Source organism: Mobula hypostoma, chromosome 6 (genome assembly GCF_963921235.1).
Source record: "Mobula hypostoma chromosome 6, sMobHyp1.1, whole genome shotgun sequence".
In the NCBI taxonomy this organism is placed as follows: domain Eukaryota; kingdom Metazoa; phylum Chordata; class Chondrichthyes; order Myliobatiformes; family Myliobatidae; genus Mobula; species Mobula hypostoma.
The window spans coordinates 30,732,765-30,754,196 of NC_086102.1; the positions used below are offsets into that span (position 1 = coordinate 30,732,765).

Sequence of the window (21,432 nt, forward strand, 5' to 3'; positions counted from 1 at the left end):
AAAAAAAAAGAGAATTCTTTATCATTTGGATGTAGAAATCTCCAAATTTCTGAAATCCTGGAATCAAACATAAAAGAGTTAATAAGAGTAGCCGACTTATTCAGTAAAGCCGGACTACCTATGGATCTGTCCAACATGGGATTCAACATAAATTAAAGTCACCGCCCATTATCAACATATACTCGTTTAAGTTAGGAAAGGAAGTGAATAGGTGTTTAAAAAATTCAGGGTAATCCACATTCGGAGCATAAACATTAACCATAGCAACCTTTTCTTTCTTTCTTTTTAAATCTTTTTATTGAGTAAGTATACAAAAAAGGTAAGCCATATAAACATTAATACAATGTTAAAGTATAATAAAATTCCAAAAGATAACAATACCAAAAAGAAAATACTACAAACAATGTAATTTAAGCATAAGAAACCAAAATAACATAATAGTATACTAGATTTTATATATATCAATAGAAAAAAAGAAAAAAAAAACCCCCAAAAAAAAACCCACCGTGCAACTAACTAAAAGCAAAGCAAAGCAATGGGCTAACTTGAAACCAAACAGAGTTAAACTTAAAATCACGTCCTCAATCCCGACCTCCATTAAAACAGTGAAAAAAAAACAAGAAGGGTAAATATTACATTAAATGAAAATATCGAATAAAAGGTCCCCAAATCTGTTCAAATTTAAATGAAGAATCATGAAGGTTACTTCTAATTTTCTCCAGATTCAAACATAAAATCGTCTGAGAAAACCAAAAAAAGGTAGTTGGAGCATTAAGCTCTTTCCAATGTTGTAAAATACATCTTTTCGCCATTAAAGTAAGAAATGCAATCATTCTACGGGCTGAAGGGGAAAGATTACTAGAAATTTTAGGTAGTCCAAAGATAGCAGTAATAGGGTGAGGAGAGATATCTATATTTAATACCTTAGAAATAATATTGAAAATATCTCTCCAAAAAGTTTCCAAAGTAGGGCAAGACCAAAACATATGAGTTAAAGAGGCTATCTGCCCCGAACATCTATCACAGAAAGGATTAATATGCGAGTAAAAACGCGCTAACTTATCTTTGGACATATGTGCTCTATGCACCACTTTAAATTGAATTAGGGAATGTTTAGCACAAATAGAGGAAGTATTAACTAATTGTAAAATCTGCCCCCAATCATCCACAGAAATGGTAAGCCCCAATTCCTGTTCCCAATCTACCCTAATCTTATCAAATGGAGCTTTCCTGAGTTTCATAATAATATTATAAATCATAGCCGATGCACCTTTCTGACATGGATTAAGGTTAATTATCGAATCTAAAATATATATAGGAGGAAGCATTGGAAAGGAAGGAAGTATAGTACTTAGAAAATTTCTAAGCAACCTTTTTATTAAAAAAGTACCCCAGTAATTAACAGAAATCTGCCATTAGGATCTGAGATAATGTCTTGATGAATAAATGTAATTGAGGGATCTATAAAAATTGAAAGGCCTTTAATTTTGGCTTGAGCATTTCAATGGTATTGTTGTGCTTTCCAAAACTTAAAGAAGCGTTGATTATCCTCTTTCCTTACGTGAGTCTCTTGTACAAAAATAATATGAGCATTCTGTCTTTGGAACACTTTGAAAATCTTTTCCCGTTTTATTGGATGGTTTAAACCATTTGTATTCCAAGAGACAAAATTAATAGTATGAGCCATTATTTAAAATTAACCCTTTGGTAAGTAAAGGGTTAACCATAATGTGAACTCATGAAATCGGAAGAGGAATACATGATCAGAGAGGAACCGGAAATCTCGACACTGCCGACATCTTTGTAGTTCTAAATCAGCTGTTACGTACCCCGTAACTGGGTTGCCAAACCAGCAGAAATGGATCACTCAGTTGGAGTCTGGAGTACTAGAACTAAGAAAGTTTTATTAAAGAAACAAGCAACACAGTAATCGAAAGGATAATAAATGCAACAGTTCAGCGATGATAAACACACATGTGCACAGAATTAAGGTAACAGCATCAATCAAGCTCTATCGTTGTCTAGGGGTAAATGACCAAATTTCAAAGTGACTCAAAGTTCAGTCCAGTTTAGTAGTTCAGTTCGCAGTAATCGTTGCCATGGCGATGGACAACGTGGGGGAAGAGAGAGAGGGAACAGGAACAACTGATCATTCAGACACGGCTTCACTCACAGACCGGCGAGATGGCTCACAAGCAGCTTTTGGGCGGGTCCTTGGTGATGTCACCTGAGGTCACCGACTGTGACCCCTCCTCCAGATGCGGTCGATCCTCTGCAGTGAACCCGGCACCCAGGCAAGGGCGGACACACACCGGGTTCCCGCTGATCGTACCTTTCCACCCTGGCCGTTGTCTGGTACTTCCCACCGACTCGTGAGAAGCGTACCGCATCCAGGGTCTCGTTACCTCGGGTGGCGTGTGTGTCCTGCCTTAGCGAACCGGTCCCTTTTTATCCCCCTGCTGGGGTATCGCCTGTCCATCACTTCAAACAGTTCAAGGTTCAAAGGGGGGAGCCGCTCCAGACAGCTCTCTCTCCCACGTCCCTTCATTACACATCTCCAGACGCTGCTCCATTGTTCCTTATCTCTCCTTCCCCTGAGGGCAGGTGGCAGACCACTTGCTGATGTCACTGATGCTAACCTAGGCCAGCAAACATCTTAATTTTATGTGTATTCTTGTCACACAGCCCAATAGAAAAAATTAAAAAAGAAAAAGACTACCCCACCCACCAACCCCAAGAACCACAAACTAAGCCAGAGAAGGCTGAAAAAAGCACTAACTAAAACTAACTCTAACCCCATTTCGACAGGAGGCAACTCCAAAAATATATGTTAAATAGGTGACCCCCCAGAGACTGATATATATAAAAAATAAACACTATAGTAAAATAGTCTACATAGTATAATTGCTAAAATATATAAAATAAAAAAAATTTAATGTCAATACATATAATTAGTTAAATATAAACGAGTAAGTAAAAAATCGCTTCCAAAAAAGAAAAAGGATTATGGGAAGAAGAAACATGAGAACATGGCGTCCCAAAAAAAAAGGTTATGCAAAAAGAAAGACAAATCGCCATTTTAATTATACGGAAACCAAAAATAGGAAACATATAACTAAAAATGATCGTCAGATCAAATCGTTAATATTAATAATGAAAAACAAAAAGTTAAAGAAAAAGTTAACTAAAAGAAAATGATGTTATTCACAAGAAATAAGTATTCTATATAGGTTATAGAGTAATAACTATAGTAATAAGGAGAGAACAAAAATCTTGAGCTTATAAAAAACCTTCATCGTACGGTGGTAGAAGGTTTATTTTTAAAGAAAAACACCAGAGAAAAAAGTTGGTGCTAAAAGCACTGGACATTAATTAAGAGAGGATGTCTGTGTCAGATGGGTAATTATCATCCAAAAAGCTTCGAGCGGCGGTTATGGAATTGAAGACACGACAAGATCCATCAGAAAGAGAGATTCTGAGACATGCAGGATACAATAATGCCGGTTTGAGATTTTTTTGATAGCATTCCGACATTAGAGGTTTTAAAAGTCAGTCGCTCCTTCATCACTTCGGGACTATAATCTTCAACTATCCTGAAGGAATACTGGCGATACTTGATCATCCCTTGTCGACAAGCAGTCTGGAGAACCTGTTCTTTAACATTGACATAATGGAAACGAAGAATAACTGGTCTGGGTTTGGATACAGCCGATGCCAACTTTATCCACGGTATACAATGGGCGCGGTCAAGTAATGGAGGATTGTTGGGAAAAACTGAACTGAACGTATCCTTTAAAAGTTGAGCAAAGAATATTGCAGGGTCTTCAACCTCAACGTCCTCGGGTAAACCAATTAAATGTAAGTTTTGTCTTCTCGATCAATTTTCAAGATCGATAACTTTGGATTTAAAGTGTTACAGTTGTTTAGTAGTCAAAGCTAAATTCTTCTCTAAGTTCTCAACTTTTGTATCCGTCTTCTGAGATTTAGTATCCAGTTCAGAAATTTTACCATCGTGTTTTTGAGCTTCACAATCCAGGGATTTCAAAGATTCTGTGATTGATTTTAAATCTTCAATAAGGCTTTGGCGATGTTGTTCAAATTGAGCAGATAAACGTTCAGATAATTTTTGCCATTGTTCCTCGAACTTTTCCTCCAGACACTTCGTCATAACCTCGTAAATTAATTCCGTTTGTTTGGAATCACCTTTCGTCTTTCCTCCGTTCCAGTCAGAGTCTTTCTCATCTTTGGCTTTGGATCTCGTACTCATTTCTTTAAGCTTGAGAGATACAATTTACAAAAAAAAATTAATTAATCAGTAAATCAATAAGATACAATAAATCTTCTGGTGTAAATAAAGTTGATTAGATCAAGGATTTCATAGGTTAAAAAAGATAACGGGAATGGAGCGAAGCCAGAGACGACCTCACTCCATGAGCGCTCCCTGCGGAATCAACAATTATTTCATTCTCCTTTGCACTTGTGTACTGGAAATGACATTAAGCAATCTTGAATTTTAAAACACTCAGCATGGATTTATTCAGCTCCAACACCACCAATGAAATTGACTCCATCAAAGACCAAGTCTGATCAACTAGCATTCTTTTTCTCCAGCGCTGGTACACAGTGGATGCAATGTGTATCACTTACACTTTTATCCTTAATTAACCTGGACAATGACAGAAGCCTCCAAGCCCATAGCACAGAGAAGGAAAAGGGCAGCAGGCCATGGAAAGAGAACCATTTGCAGATTCTCCTGAAAGCTGCACTCAAGCCTAACCTGGAAACAGATCACCTATCCTTCACTCCCACTGGATCTACAACTTCAATCGCCCCCTTAACAGCATTGCTTTGATTATGAGTAAGGCAAAGGTCTTAAACTAACACCAAATTGTTTGAAGCATAGGGTGTTGGTATTCTAAACACTGCTAATCAACTGCTCTTGGCATTACTAGTATCTTAGAGATTAGAAGTCCACTGTTATCAGGAAAAGGAGTTTCATCTCTTGGAACAAGTTGTCAAGAAAGTATAAGAAATATGTTTGTTTCATGCATAAGAATACACATCAAAATCTAATGAAATATCTGAACTAGTGCTATTCAAGCCAGTTCTGCCATTCGATTAACTCATCTCTGATTTTAACTCCTCCATCAACTTCAGTTCCACCCCTTGCCAAACCAAGTACACTGATGTTGCTGTGGCTAAATACCACAATTAGTTACCTAGATATCAGGACAAATAATCCAAAGGTATGAGTTCAAATACCATCCTAGCTGCCATGAAAGTCGATTAAATGAACAAATTAGAATTTGGAAATAAAAAGTGTCCAACTAGTACCAGTTGTGAACAGACCCTTCACCCCAACTGATTTCATCCACTGGAATCACATTTTCCCACATCTGGTCCAATACCGATACATCTGACTTTAGCTTCTCCCTCTCAAACTGCAGGGTGATCACTGCCTTGCTAATGAAATACAGTTCACTACACAAAACCCAATCCAGCACTGTTGCTCCTCTAGTGGGTTCATCTATAAGCTGCTCTAAAATGCCATCTGATAGGCTTTTTACAAATCCCTTCCTGTGGGATCCAGCACCACCCTGATTTTCCCAATCTACCTGAATATTGAAATCCCCATGACTATCATATCATTACCACTATTACACGCCTTTTCTATCTCCCATTGCAATTTGTTCCCCGCAACCTTGCTACTGTTGGGAGACGTATATACAACTCCCATTAGAGTCTTTTTACCCTAACAGTTTAAATCTCCCCACAAAGATTCTACATCTTCTGATGATCCTATGTCAGCTCTTTATAAGGATTTCATTTTACTTTTTACCACCAACCAGGTCACTGCATACCCTCTGCGTCACAACCACGGATTTGGCAGCGCAGTAGATACGGCAACTGCGCTTGTGAATTTGCACCTGTGAGCTAATTATTATTTAATCGTGGTAGTATTTAACTCCGTACTTGTCATCGTAGTGCTTGTCAAGACTTAGACAGAGCATAGCAACGCTTCGCTGCGGTTTTTGCTTTCAGCCTTCCCTGAGATATTAGACCATCAAGTCAACTGACTCTGAAGACTAGCGGTATTCGTTTAACGATTAGATGTTCTTTCCAGCCGCAGTATAGACTTCATGTTCCTATTTAAGAGTTTTAGTTAATGGCCCTGTTTGGCCTAGTGTTTATTGTTTATTTTCCCATTAACACTATTCGTATTAAAGTCTGTGGAGTATCATCCTGCTTCAGTGTCTCTCACTCTGCACTTGGGCCATATCCAAACCTGGTAACACTCTGTCCGTTTATTGTGTATCCTTGGACGTTAAGCTCCCACGACTTAGTGATGCTCACAACGTCATACCTGCCAATCTCTAACTGCACTACAAAATCATCTACCTATGTGTATTCAAATAAAACACATTCATCACACTTTTCGATTTTGTCCTGTTATAGTTCAATTCATCCCACTGACTCTAATGTTGCCCTATCATCTACCTGCTTTTCCTCACAGTAAAACTACACACTGCATCGAATTGCTTCTCAACTGCCCCATCACTTGCCTGTCACTTTGGTTCCCAACCCCCAGCCAAATTAGTTTAAATCCTCCCCAACAGCTCAAACAAACCTGTCCACAAGGATGTTGGTTCCCTCTCAGATTCAGGTGTAATGGGTCCTTTTTGTACAGGTTATTACTCCTCAGAAGGGATCCAAATGATCCAAAACCATGCCTCCTGACCCTGCACCTATTCCTCAGCCACGCATTCATCTGCCAAATCATCCCATTTTCCCCCTCATTGGTGTGTGGCACAGGCAGCAATCCTGGGATTACTACCCTGGAGGTCCTGCTTTTCAGCTTTCTAGCTCCCTATATTCTCTCTTGAGAACCTCCTCTCTTTTCCTATCTATGTTGTTGGTACCAGTATTTACCATGACATCATGACTTCTGGCTTCTCCCTCTCCCCCTTTAGAATGCTGTGGGCCTGATCTGAGACATCCCTGACCCTGGCACCTGGGAGGCAACATATCATTTCTATGTCTCTTTCACATCCACAGAATCCCAAGTCTGCTCCTCTATGGAATTCACTAGCACTACTGCATTCCTCTTCTTCCCCCTTCCCAATCGAGCAACAGGGTCAGACTTAATACCAGAGACCCAGTTGCTATGACACCCTTCCCCCACCAGAAGTATCCAAAGTGGTGCAATTGTTATTGAGGGGAACGGCCACAAGAGTACACACAGGGTTCTTTTCTCTTCTCCTGACAGTCACCAGGTATCAGCCTCTTGCAACTTAGGGGTGACTACCTCCTATCTGTCACTTCCTCATTCTCTCTCATGAGCTGAAGGTCAACTAGTGCAGCCCCATTTCCTCAACATGGTCCCTTAACACCGCTGATGGAGTATAGTGTAGGGAGGGTATAATCATGCACTTTGATAGGAGTGAAGGCATAGAAATTCAAAAATCAGAAGTGCAGAGTGACTTGGAAGTCCTCGTGCAGGATTCCTTAAAGGTTAACTTACAGGTTGTGTCACTGGCAAGGAAGGCAAATACAATGTTTGCATTCACTTCAAGAGAAATAGAATATGAAAGCAAGGATGTAAAGCTGAGGCTTTATAAGGCATGGATCAGACTCCAGTTGGCAAACTGTGAGCTGTTTTGGGCCACTTCTCAAAGAAAGGATGGGAAGGCACTGGAGAGAGACCACAGGAGGTTCACGATTCCAGGAATGAAAGGGTTAATGTATGAGGAGTGTTTGATAGCTCTAGGTCTGTACTCAGTGATGTTTAGAAGAAGGGGGTGGATCTCAGTGAAATCTATTGAATATTGAAAGGCCTAGATAGAGTGGCTGTCAAGATGTTTCCAATGGTACGGGAGTCTGAGACCAGAGGACACTGTGACAAAATACAGGGATGTCCATTTAGATTAGGAGGAATTTTTTTAGCCAGAGCGTTGTGAATCTGTGAAATCCATTGCTACAGATGACTGTGGAGGCCGTCATTGGGTATATTTAAAATGGAGGTTGGAAAATTCTTGATTAGTCAGGATTCCAAAATTACTGGGAGAAAGCAGAAGAATCAGCTTGAAAGGGATAATAAATTAGCCATGATGGAATGGCACAGCAGACTTGATGGTCTGAATGTTCTAATTCTCTGATGTCTTAAGGCCTTTTCCACCTATCACCTCCAGGCTTCTTACTTCATCCCCTCACCCACTGAGCAGCACCTAGAACCTTCTAGCTGGTAGTCCTTCCTGTCCCTCCACCGTCTTCTTCTGGCTTCTTCCTCCTACATTTCTAGTCCTGATGAAAGCTCTCAGCAAAAACAGCAACTGTTCATTCCTTTCCATGTATAGTTCCTGGCCTGCTGAGTTCCTCCAGCACTCTGTATGTATTTTGTATTTAAGATATATTCCGCAATTTGACGTTTAATATTCTGTATGTTAAAAGCTTGCTTTTCGCATGATTTGTTCTTTTTTATCACACGTTAGGTGTTTGATGTTTTCTTCAATTAGGCTCCATGATGTTTCTTTTTCTGTGGCTGCCTGTGGGAGGACAAACCTCAGAATGGTATGCAGTATACATATTTCGATAATAAATTTACTTTGAAACTTTGAAGCTTGATTTTGTATTTCACCGCATTTGTATTACTACATTTGCTGTTTTCAACCAGCTGAATTCAACATTGGAATTTACAGAATGACAGAATAATGCCTTTCAGCCCATCCAGCACCACGTAAGAGTAACTCACCTAGTCCCCAGTTAGTAATACTATCCAGTCTTTTCTCTATGGCCCATTAAATTCATTCCTTTTAGATACCGGCTCTTTATAGATCTCTAGAATTAAACCTCTATCAACTATTACCCCTAACACTGTATTCCAGGTGCTAAACAGTGTGTGTAAAATTCTTTCCTTTTACATTTATTTGGAAGCAATACCCCAGTGATGAGTTAGCAGTATTTATGTTGTGCTTTACATCACACCTCCAGATATCTGTTAACATTACAAATCTAAGGGCAAATCATTTCTGAGCCAAGTGAGGTAAGAACGTAAAGACATTAAATATGGTAATAATTATTTTGCCTCAAAAAATCTTATCCACCATTGTTAGTTACAGCAATTCGATTTTCATCCCATTTCACGACTCTTTTTTACACTCCCAAAAATTAATCTGATAAGAAACAACCTCCATTTCAAATATATTGTGGGGTTCTTAAGAGAATACTTTCTTGAGAAGTACAACTATTGCAAAGATTTTGTCTTAGTTATTTGTCTGGATAGCATTTTGAGTATTATGGTTTTCAGCTAATGGAAGAATATTTTTCAAGTCTATGAACACTGAAAATAAATCATAAGGAAATTCTAATAGTTCGGAGGCAAGAACATTAAAATCTCCACATGCAGCTAAATATCTTTTGATGCACATAAATTACCTGTGAAATATTCTGTGTTTGGTGCAGAAATTGCAGATCTGTTTCAGCTGTTGATGGCTCGCTATTCTGTTCTGATCTACTCCAATACCCCAAAGCTTCAGTAATAAGTTGCTCTTTGTCTGACGATGGAGGAAGCTTGAAACCTTGTTTAATCAGGTACTTCAATATATCCTCACGTCGAACCTTCCTGCGTTTCAGGAGCTCTTCTGCACTTTGGCTGTGGTTCAGAATGATACGAATGAGCTCTGCAAGAAAGTTCAAGAACATGTCATTTATATGCACGTAAATGCCTAATCTCAACATTTGATTCTAAGTAAAATAGAAAGGAATTGTAAGTACAATAAGTAACTCACTAAGAAGGTAAATGAGAATGAGAAATTAAGATGCTACTATAATTCAACTAAAAAGAAAATACCCTGATTCTGCACTCAGTGAGGGAGAAATATGTCCACTGTTGCCAGGTTTGCTGCCTCTCAGCTCAGGGGTTGAGGTTCAATGCTGACTTCCACTGCTGTCTGTGCAGAGTTTGCACTGTGACCAAGTGGGTTTCTTCCTAGGGATGGATTTCCTTCCGAACTCCACATGCAGACTGGAAAGTTGATGGGTCACCGTAGTGTGTGGGTAAATGGAGGGATCTGGAGGGAGCTGAAGGGAACGTGGGTGGGTTAAACTAGGATTAATGAGTGTAAGTGGGTACTTGATGGTCAGCACAGACGTGCGGTGAAGAATTTTTTCTTTGCTCTATGGCCTCTATTATGCTGGATGACACAGATAGACATTTTAAAGCAACACACACAAAATGCTGGAGCAACTCAGCAGGTAAGACAGTATCTATGGAAAAGAGTAAACAGTCAACGTTTTGGGCCGATACTCTTCATCAGGACTGCAAAGGAATAGGAGTGAAACAGTCTATGGGGGGGGGGCGGGGGTGAAGTAAAGAGCTGGGAAGTTGATTGGTGAAATAGATTAAGAGCTGGAGAAATGTGAATGTGATAGGAGAGGACAAAAGACCATGCAAGAGAGGGAAGGAGAGGAGCACCAGAGGGAGGTGATTGCAGGTAATCAGATATATTGAGGGAGAGAACCAGGAATGGAGAATGGTGAGGTGGGTGTGAGGCAATTACCAGAAGTTCAAGAAATCCGGTTGGAGGCTATCCAGACAGAATATAAGGAGTTGCTCCTCCAACCACAGTGTGGCTTCATCGCTGCGGTGGAGGAGGCCACGGACTGATTTGTTGGAATGGGAATGAGAAGTAGAATTGAAATGGGTAGCCACTGGGAGATCCAGCTTTTTGTGACACACAGAGCGAAGGCGCTCGGTGAAGTGGTCTCCCAATCTATGTCGGGTCTCACCAATATACAGGAGGCCACTCCGGGAGCAGCAGACACAGCATATGACCCCAACAGACTCACAGGTAAAGAGTCGCCCCACCTGGAAGGACTGTTCGGGGCCCTGAATGATAATGAGGGAGGAGGTGTCCTCCCTCTCATAATAAATCCTAACATACCGTTTACCTTCCTCTTCTCCTGTTGTATCCACTGGCTTTCAGTGACGTGTGCACAAGGACACCCAGCTTGCTTTGAACAGTAATACCATCCAATCTCTTGCTTGCCATTTACACAATACTCTGTATTTCTGTTTTGTGCACTGAAGTAAATGACCTCATGTATTTTCCACATGATATTGCATACCCTCATCCAATTCATTCAGGTTGTCCATATCTCCCTCAAGTCACTTTACTCCACTTCAGTACTCACAATCCCACTATATTTTGTATTAATAGCAAAATTAGACATTTGACATCTGACATTTAAGCCAAATTACTCACGTAGATTGTGAAAAGCTGGACTCCACACATCTCTGCCTTATCTCGCTTGTCACAGACTACCAATCTGAAGTGGTTCTGTTTATTCCCATTCTTTCTTTCTGTTCAACAATCAATATTCAATATACTTCAGCATGTTTCCCTCCAATTCCATATTATCTACAGCTTTACCGACCTCCTGCATGGGACCATATCAAAATCTTCCAAGAAGCTAAACACACCATATTTGCTGGCTCCTGCTCATCTATTCCAGAGGTCCCCAACCTTCTTTGCACCGCGGGCCGGTTTAATATTGACAATATTCTTGTGGACCGGCCGACCGGGGGGGCGAGGAAGCGGTGTTTAAATAGGTTTAAACTCACCTCTACATGTCTTCTACAGTTAGGGTTGCCAACTTTCTCACTCCCAAATAAGGGACAAAAGTAGCAGTCAAATGCGACACACTTGCGTTTACCCCGAGAAAGACTACCATAACCATGAAGCCTTGCATGGGCGCCTGTGTGTAGCAGACTCAATGGGCCGAATGGCCTACTTCTGCTCCTTTGTCTTGTCTTGTCTTGTGTCCGTGTGCACATGCACGTACGTGCCGATTTTTTTTTCCACAAATCGGTTTTGGCTTAATCTTCCCGACTATACTGTACATACATTATTTCTACTTTATATAGGCTGTGTATTTATTATATCATTCCTGCTTTTACTATATGTTAGTGTTATTTTATGTTTTATGTGTTATTTGGTATGATTTGGTAGGTTTTTTTTGGGTCTGGGAACGCTCTAAAATTTTTCCCATATAAATTAATGGTAATTGCTTCTTCGCTTTACACCATTTCAGCACGAAAGGGGGAAATACGGGACAAGGGCGGTCCCATATGGGACAAACCAATTTAGCCCAATATACGGGATGTCCCGGCAAATACGGGACAGTTGGCAACCCTATTATCAAGTTCAACAGTGCGTGACAGGGAATGAGGAAAGGTGCAGCTGACTCACATTGTTTCCTCGTGGCCCAGTGGTTGGGGACCGCTGATCTATTCTGCTAAACGTCCTCAAAGAATACTTCAGGATTTTTCTTTCCAAAATTCACATTAATTCTGCCCAATTTCATTATAGTTTATTTGGAAAACATTTAAACCATTAATATTCCTTATTGATTCGTGCATATACTGTTCTGTATATTCCAACAACATGGTTGTATCTCCCATAAAATAGCTAATAAAGTGATTCTGAATAGGACATACACAAAATAAAACTTATGATAAACTGCAGTGGTTAAAATGATCTATCATGGTATCATGCGTCCCACAGTGAGAAAGAATGACTTCAGACTGTGAATCTTCTTACTATCTGAATGCCCAGAGCATCAGCCTTCTTTTGAAAAGTCTTGAGAAGCTTTAGAGACTGCTTTCAGAGTTTTGTCTCTTCTTCTGCATCACTGAATACATAAATAATGAACTGAGCATTCATTGCAAATATATCCTTTCTGATAAATTTAAGTAACTCTGCACTGGTACAATTACTGTGGATTATCACTCCAATATATTGGGTTTAAAGCGGAGACGATAGCTTCTTGATTAGTAATGGTGTCAAAGGTTATGTGGAGGAGGTAGGAGGAGTTGAGAGGGATAATAAATCAGCCATTATGGAAAAACAGAACAAACTTGATGGGCTGAATAGCCAAATTCTGCTCCTGTGTCTTATGGTCATGTTACCTTCTTGAGATTCATTCACTTGCAGACATTTTCAGGAAAAGAAGTGGAAGCTGAAGAGAAAAGCAGATTAAGAAATGGGTAAGAGAAACAGAAGGAAAAACAGCATCTACAAAGATGAAGAAAATTGAAGGGCTCCAACTGCACCATTTCCAAAGTAATTTTTCAGGTTAGGAAAGGTATTTAGCACTAACATTTAATGCACTCACACCTAACTAACCATACCCTGTATGTTCAACCCTATTTCATGGAATATAAACACAGAGGATTCTGGTTAATTGGCACACATCAGGGTCAATACACTTTCATCCAATTAAGTGACTGCCCCAATTAGCTGAAGTTCCATGAAAATAGTTAAAAAGGTATAATAAAGCCAAGCTACCATTTAACTAAAAACCAAGTATGCATTTAAATGAAATACAGAACAGATTAGAACACTACAAATACCACTACAGCACTATAAAACTGTGTATTAGTTGCTAATAGTTATCACAAAGGAATTCATCTGACAAGTACGCTAATTTTATTGACTGTAAATAAACAAAATCAGTGCAGACCGATTGCCTTCCTGCATAGTCAAAATAAAAAACATCAAAACTCACTGTAAAGCAAGCAAACGCAACTAACACTATTTTAAAACTGTTCACTCTGCGGTGTCTAACGGCCACACAAGTGCACACGACTGACACTAGTTAGAAACTGTACGGCAACAGTCTCTGGCGGTTGCAGGGTACTGACTCTTTCTGAAGCTGGAGGTATGGGACTTATGCACCTCTGGTTGTTGACAGTGAGAAGCATTCACTGAACGTTTTTGATGAAATATGCAATAGAGCAAGCTGAGCATCAGTAGATTTTGGTTACTTTATTTGTTCATGTTTTATGTATTATTTGTTTACATTTTCTAATTATTTGCATGATTTGTTCTTTTTCAGACACGGATTCTTATTGGTCTTTGTTCTGTGTGTGTTTTTTGCGAATGCTAGTGTGTTTCTTTGTTTTGTGGGTGTCTGCAAGAAGATGTATCTCAGAGTTGGATATGGTAGACATACTTCGAAAATAAATTTGCTTTGAACTTAGAACGTTGTTATGGAATAACGTGTTCCTTGTGTCCTTCACAGTTTCTGCCCATTATTAATTACACTTGAAGAGGTGTGGATTTGCTACCTTTGTGAACAATTTACTTCCTTTTTCAACCATTAGCTATTGTTTTCAACCAAGTTAACTACATTTTTCAACCATTGCAGCTCTTGTGGTGAAGGGTATCCCAAAAACTTCCAGGATTTGGTCAAAGCTTCAGAGAAGAAACACATTAATTATAAATCAGCACAGTATATGACAAGGCAAAGATGTAGAAAGGAAACAAGCTGTTGTGGATCTCTTTACCTTCTGCCATTTTCCTTCTAAGTGACAGTGGTGGATTTATGAGATACTGTCAAAGGAGACCGGGTAAGTTGAGGCAGTACATTAGATGATACACATTAACTAACATTCAGTGTTCCTGAGATGGAGGAAATGATCAGTGAAGGTACTAATTAATCTCATCAGGGAAGTGGCAAGTATTGCATCACATGCCTCAGCTGTGTTTTGCTAATGCTGGAAGGGCTTTGGGAAGGTATTAGGTGAGTCATTCTCCACAGAAGATCAACCTTCTGAACACTTCCTGTGGCCATATTCATTTGGCTAGCTCAGTTAAGTTTGCAAGATGTTGACGGTGAGCTATTTGGTGAAAATAATAGGGAGTTGATTGACTGTTTTGCTAGAAATGATCAGTGGCATTCACATTTCTAGTGTAAGTAGAATTTATGAATGGTGCCGAGGTTTTGTCACAATTTACTTTGAATTTTGAAGTCTGCACTCTGTGTATAGAGGTTCTAGTCGAAAGTTACCATTTCTAGAGCTTTCAGTCCTGCACCCCACCCCGCCCACTCAGCATAACTCACTCGTGAGATAAGGAAGGTACTATATACTAGATGGTGGTGTGAATATTTCTGTTTTTCTTGAATCTGGTTGGAAATTATTTTGCCACATCAGTTGAGGGAACTATCATAACTCCATCTCTTTAAGGTTCAACTCTTTAATCTTGATTGCATTGAGCGTTAGCATATCTTGTGAAGCCATATTATTTCTTTCACGCACAGGACAGGGACATTTATTGCTCACTCCTAAATTGTTTACATGTTTTGCTCAGATATTTCTGAGGGCAATTAAATATTAATCTCTTTAGTGTGTATCTGGTATCACTGAAAGTTCTGACCATGTAGGAACAATAGGTTTCCTTTCCTGAAGGAGACGAGTGCAGAAATTTTTTGTGTCTGTCTCTGTACTAATGAAGTATTTCAAGTCCATATTTATTAAATAACTAAATTTTAATTTTCCAGTTACCTATGTTGTAGTCAGATTCATCTTTTTAATAATTGATTTTGAATTCTAATTATTAGCCCAGCAGCTTAATTACAATCATGCAGTGTTTACAATTAAGGCCTGCCATGGAACTGTGCAGAACAGTAGCTTAAATGCATTATTTCAACATGATGGACAAAGCTATATTTGGCTGACATACGCCAAGGTTTGTCTGTGCATGCTTGTAAAGGTGACACATCTGTTGGTTTGGCTGATACATGCTGATGTAACATAGAAACTAATTTCATATTAGAAACATAGAAAACCCTTTAGCAGAATTTAGCAGAACACAGGCCCTTCGGTCCACAATACAGGTCATTTATAAAAATCACGAAGAGAAGGGGTCCCAGAACAAATCCCTGTGGCATACCACTGGTCACCGACCACCATGCAGAACATGACCTGTTGACAACCACACTTTGCCTTCTGTGAGCAAGCCAATTCTGGATCCACAAAGCAAGGTTCCCTTGGATCTCATGCCTTCTTACTTTTTCAATAAGCCTTGCATGGGGTACTTTATCAAATGCCTTGCTGAAATCCATATACACTACATCAACTGCTCTACCTTCATCACTGTGTTTAGATACATCCACAAAAAATTCAATCAGGTTCATTAAGCATGGCCTGCCTTTGACAAAGCCATGTTGACTATTCCTACTCATATTACGCCTCTACAAATGTTCATAAACCCTGCCTCTCAGGTTCTTTTTCATCAACTTACCAACCACTAAAGTAAGACTCACTGGTCTACAATTTCCTGGGTTATCTCTACTCCCTTTCTTGAATAAAGGAACAACATCTACAAGCCTCCAACCCTCCAGAACCTCTCCCGTCCCCATTGATGATGCAAAGATCATTGCCAGAGGCTCAGCAACCTCCTCCCTCGCTTCCCACAGTAGCCTGGGGTACATCTTGTCCAGTTCCGGTGACTTATCCAACTTGATGTTTTCCAAAAGCTCCAGCACATCCTCTTTCTTAATATCTATATGCTCAAGCTTTTCAATCCGCTGTAAGTCATCCCTACAATTGCCAAGATCTTTTTCCACAGAGAATACTGAAGCAAAGTAATCATTAAGTATCTCCACTATCTCCTCCGGCTCCATACACACTTTTCCACTGTCACACTTGATTGATCCCATTCTCTCATGTCTTATCCTCTTGTTCTTCACATACTTGTAGAATGCCTTGGGGTCTTCCTTAATCTTGATCGCCAAGGCCTTCTCATGGCCCCATCTGGCTCTCCTGATTTCATTCTTAAGTTCCTTCCTGCTCGCCTTATAATCTTCTAGATCTCTATCATTACCTAGTTTTTTTTAGCCTTTCATAAGCTTTTCTTTTCTTCTTGATTAGATTTTCAACAGCCTTTGTACACCATGATTCCTGTATCCTCCCATCCTTTCCGTCTCATTGGAATGTACCTATGCAGAACGCCATACAAATATCACCTGAACATTTGCCACATTTCTGCTGTACATTTCCCTGAGAACATGTGTTCCCAATTTATGCTTCCAAGTTCCTACCTGATAGCTTCACATTTTCCCTACTCCAATTAAACACTTTCCTAACTTGTCTGTTCCTGTCCCTCTCCAATGCTATGGTAAAGGAGATAGAATTGTGATCACTATCTCCAAAATGCTCTCCCACTGAGAGACCTGGTATCTGACCAGGTTCATTTTCCAATACCAGATCCAGTACAGCCTCTCCGCTTGTAGGCTTATCTATATATTGTGTCAGGAAACCTTCCTGAACACACCTAGCAAACTCCACCCCATCTAAACCCCTTGCTCTAGGGAGATGCCAATCTATATTTAGGAAATTAAAATCTCCCACCACGACAACCCTGTTATTATTACACCTTTCCAGAATCTGACTCCCTTATCTGCTCCTCAATATCCCTGTTACTATTGGGTGGTCTATAAAAAATACCCAGCAGAGTTATTGACCCCTTCCTCTAACTTCCACCCAGACTCAGTAGACAAGCCCTCCATGACTTCCTCCTTTTCTGCAGCCGTGACACTATCTCTGATCAGCAGTGCCATGCCCCCACCTCTTTTGCCTCCCTCCTTGTCCTTTCTGAAATATCTAAAACCTGGTATTCTAAGCAGCCATTCCTGCCCCTGAGCCATCCAAGCCCACAACATCATAGCTCCAAGTACTGATCCACGCTCTAAGCTCATCCACTTTCTTCATAATGCTTCTTGCATTAAAAGGCACATTTCAAACCATTGGTCTGAGCACATCCCTTCTCTATCACCTACCTATCCTCCCTTTTGCACTGTCTCTAAGCTTTCTCTATTTACTACCTTTGAGGTCCTGCTTCTCAACTTCCTTCCTAACTCCCTGTAGTCTGTTTTCAGGACCTCCTCCCTTTTCCTACCTACAATGGCATGCAAATGTTTGGGCATCCCTGATCAAAATTTCTGTTACTGTGAATAGTTAAGTGAGTAAAAGATGAACTGATCTCCAAAAGACATAAAGTTAAAAATGAAACCATTCTTTTCCACATTTTAAGCAAGATTAGTGTATTATTTTTGTTTTGTACAATTTTAGAGTGAAAAAAAGGAAAAGAGCACCATGCAAAAGTTTGGGTACCCCAAGAGATTTGACCTCTCAGATAACTTTTACCAAGGTCTCAGACCTTAATTAGCTTGTTAGGTCTATGGCTTGTTCACATTCATCGTTAGGAAAAGCCAAATGATGCAATCTTCAAAGCTTTATAAATACCCTGACTCCTCAAACCTTGTCCCAACAATCAGCAGCCATGGGCTCCTCTAAGCAGCTGCCTAGCACTCTGAAAATTATAATAAATGATGCCCACAAAGCAGGAGAAGGCTATAAGAAAATAGCAAAGCCTTTTCAGGTAGCCGTTTCCTCAGTTCGTAATGTAATGACGAAATAGCAACTAACAGGAACGGTGGAGGTCAAGTTGAGGTCTGGAAGATCAAGAAAACTTTCAGAGAGAACTGCTTGTAGGATTGCTAGAAAGGCAATTCAAAATCTCCATTTGACTGCACGAGAAGATTTAACAGACTCTGGAGTGGTGGTGCACTGTTCTACTGTGCAGCGACACCTGCACAAATATGATCTTCATGGAAGAGTCATCAGAACAAAACCTTTCGTGCATCCTCACCAGAAAATTCAGCATCAGAAGTTTGCAAAGAAACATCTAAACAAGCCTGATGCATTTTGGAAATAAGTCCTGTGGACTGATGAATTTACAATAGAATTTTTTGGCTTTAATCAGCAAAGGTATGTTTAGAGAAAAAATGGTTCAGAATTTCATGAAAAGAACACCTCTCCAACTGTTAAGCACGGGGGAGGATAGATCATGCTTTGGGCTTGTGTTGCAGCCAGTTGCACGGGGAATATTTCACTGGTAGAGGGAAGAATGAATTCAATTAAATACCAGCAAATTCTGAAAGCAAACATGACACCATCTGTAAAAAAGCTGAAGATGAAAAGAGGATGGTTTCTACAACAGGATAATGATCCTGTACACACCTCAAAATCCACAACTACCTCAAGAGGCCCAAGCTGAAAGTTTTGCCATGGCCCTCACAGTCCCCTGACGTGCTGTGTACATACATCTATTGATGCTTCTGGACACATTTTCAGTGACGTTCCTGGAATCATCGGGTGTTTCGGGTCTTTCAACATCATACAACCTCCTCCAGGTGACCCAGCTGGGGCTGATCAGACCCCAGCTTGTGTCCAGATGGCTAGCTACTTATGACTCCATGGCTCCCCTCTTTTGAGCCACAGCCATCTTGAGGCCCTCTCTGCCGCATCGGTGGTACTGCGGATGGCTCTCCTCTTCCTCTCTCCCTCGATGCCCAAAATGCTGAAGGCTCTAACTAAAGAATGGGCTACGAATCCCTGACAACCAACCTCCACTGGGAGACACCTCGCTCTCCATCCAGCCTGCTGACAGTTGCTGACCAGTCCTGCGTACTTGGAGAGCTTCCTTTCAAAGGCCTCTTCCAAGCTATCTTCGCATGGGACTGTCAGCTCCAGCAGCACCACTTGCTTAGTAGACTATCATCGAAAATCTGTGGATAGACCTCAAAAGAACAGTGCATGCAAGACGGCCCAAGAATCTCACAAAACTAGAAGCCTTTTGCAAGGAAGAATAGGCGAAAATCCCCCAAACAAGTGAAACTCTCTTAGCTGGCTACAGAAAGCGTTTACAAGCTGTGATACTTGCCAAAGGGGGTGTTACTAAGTACCGACCATGCAGGGTGTCCAAACTTTAGCTTCGGGCCCGCTCTATAAAACTGTCTCCTTTTAACCTCTTTGCGCTGGTCTAACTTGGTAACGCCCAACCGCTTGGACAGGCATCCCTCGATCAAACCGCTGAACGAAAATACCTCCTTTTAACATCTTCACGCTTGTCCAACAACTCGCCAACGTCCACGCGCTTGCGCAGTCATCGCTCGATAATTTGCTGACATTGCAGACAGAAGGAAGCAAAGGAAGTTTGATTTTTGCAGCGAAATCAAGCTTGATTTATTTTAAGATGTTTCAGGAACTTCTGGTTAGGGTTTTCCACGTTCAGAGCACATTGACATCCTGCCGGTTTGGGTTTGTATTTGCAGTCTTATGTTGAAGTTTACGGCATACTGCTAGCCAACAAGCACTCTGAAACTGAACCTTATAGTTCGAAGTACATTTTTATCGAGGTATGTATACAGTATAAAACCTTCAGATTTGTCTTCTTGCAGGCAGTCACAAAAAGAAACACCAAATAACCCGTTTAAAGAAAAAATCCCACACAAGACCATCAAACGTGCGGGGGGAAAAAAAGAACAAATCACGCAGCAACAGAAGCGAAAAAATAATACACAGAACATTAACGTCAAACTGCAGAGTCTCCGAAAGTACATCCACAACCACCAGCCGCCGAGACGAGTGAAGCCAGTCCAGGAGCCAATGGCTGCGGCGACAGCAACCGAGTCAGTCAGTTCACCGCTAAGTCTGACAATGGCTGCAGGCCACAGCCATAAATCACTTGCGTGCCGAAGCACCTCAATCAAATCACACAAATAACAAAATATCTTCATCACTGAAGACATTAAACATCAAATTGCAGCCAAAAGTGAGTCCACAGACATGAGCTGCCAAGAAAATCGAACCTTCTAGCATGGGAACCAAGACTCCGGCACCTTCCGCCGGCAACACTGAGAAGGAGACCGGTCAAACACAGGAAGGTGGCAGTGAACACCCATTCGTTTTCCGTTCTCATTCTTGTTGAATTTAATCTTGCTCAACGCTATAATCAGAGTGGAGCAATGGCGCATTTTTTTTAGAAATGTAGAAATTTAAAAATATATACATTTATTAGAATGCTAATAAATGTCAATATTTAATAAATATCTGCTCTTTTAACTGTGGAAATGTTGCAAGATAAAAATATCTAGTTGATTTCTTTAAATACATTTAAAACTTCATCGAGCGTAAACGTGCAATGTTACACACAAGATTGATCTCAAACGGCAAAAATAGTCTGAAGAGAAAACAAATCCAGTGATGCATGAGAGAGAGAGTTACACGGTTATAAACAATTGTAATATATTTGTTAGACAGAAGTCGACTTTGGTTGTACTTACCATCTTTAGTAAACTTTCCACAGACAGTGTTCTTCAGTCGAAGCAAATTATCGCAATTTAATGATTCTAGGATTTCCGAACATCCTCTTCTTTGGGTTTGTGAAAAAGAAGACATGATTTTTCTCTCCTAAATGAAATCACGAAGGTCGCCAAGAATTTAGAGTCAACTCTGTTGGAAGATACGCAGTAATGTGCCACAGTGATTTCCGATTCGCTTCTAAAGCGTCAACACGTCAGTCAGCGATTTCGGGAATTTACATCGAGTGAAACTAACAAAGGATCAAGGGAAATCGAAACTGACATAAATCAGCTGATAGAAACAGGGAACGCCTTGAGATGTAAGGGTACAGAATTTATAACTGCTTCTTTATCGACAGGCTTCAAACAGGCAAAAGGTTATTGTAGAAATTGAGGCTTCTGGAATCAGAGTCATAGTGGGGTACCGCAAGGCTCAGTGCTGGG

At 40.3% G+C, this 21,432-nt stretch overlaps 1 protein-coding gene across 1 annotated transcript; it reads right to left on the reverse strand.

Moving 5' to 3' along the window:
• Window positions 1-328: 328 nt before the first annotated feature.
• LOC134347898 (uncharacterized protein C3orf38 homolog) lies at window positions 329-21,185 on the reverse strand. Its single transcript, XM_063050491.1, has 3 exons — window positions 20,971-21,185; window positions 9,433-9,677; window positions 329-4,276 (listed from the first exon to the last, which is right to left on the reverse strand). Exons 1-3 carry the CDS (start codon window positions 21,083-21,085, stop codon window positions 3,914-3,916), a joined length of 723 nt encoding a protein of 240 aa, XP_062906561.1. The 5' UTR covers window positions 21,086-21,185; the 3' UTR covers window positions 329-3,913.
• Window positions 21,186-21,432: the final 247 nt, after the last annotated feature.

Coding starts and splice junctions, on each gene's coding strand:
- LOC134347898 (XM_063050491.1), bottom strand. CDS start 21,085: ATGTCTTCTTTTTCACAAACCCAAAGAAGAGGATGTTCGGAAATCCTA. Junction 9,678..20,970: donor TGGAAAGTTTACTAAAGATG/GTAAGTACAACC, acceptor ACTTTCTTGCAG/AGCTCATTCGTATCATTCTG. Junction 4,277..9,432: donor AAACACAGAATATTTCACAG/GTAATTTATGTG, acceptor GTATCTCTCAAG/CTTAAAGAAATGAGTACGAG.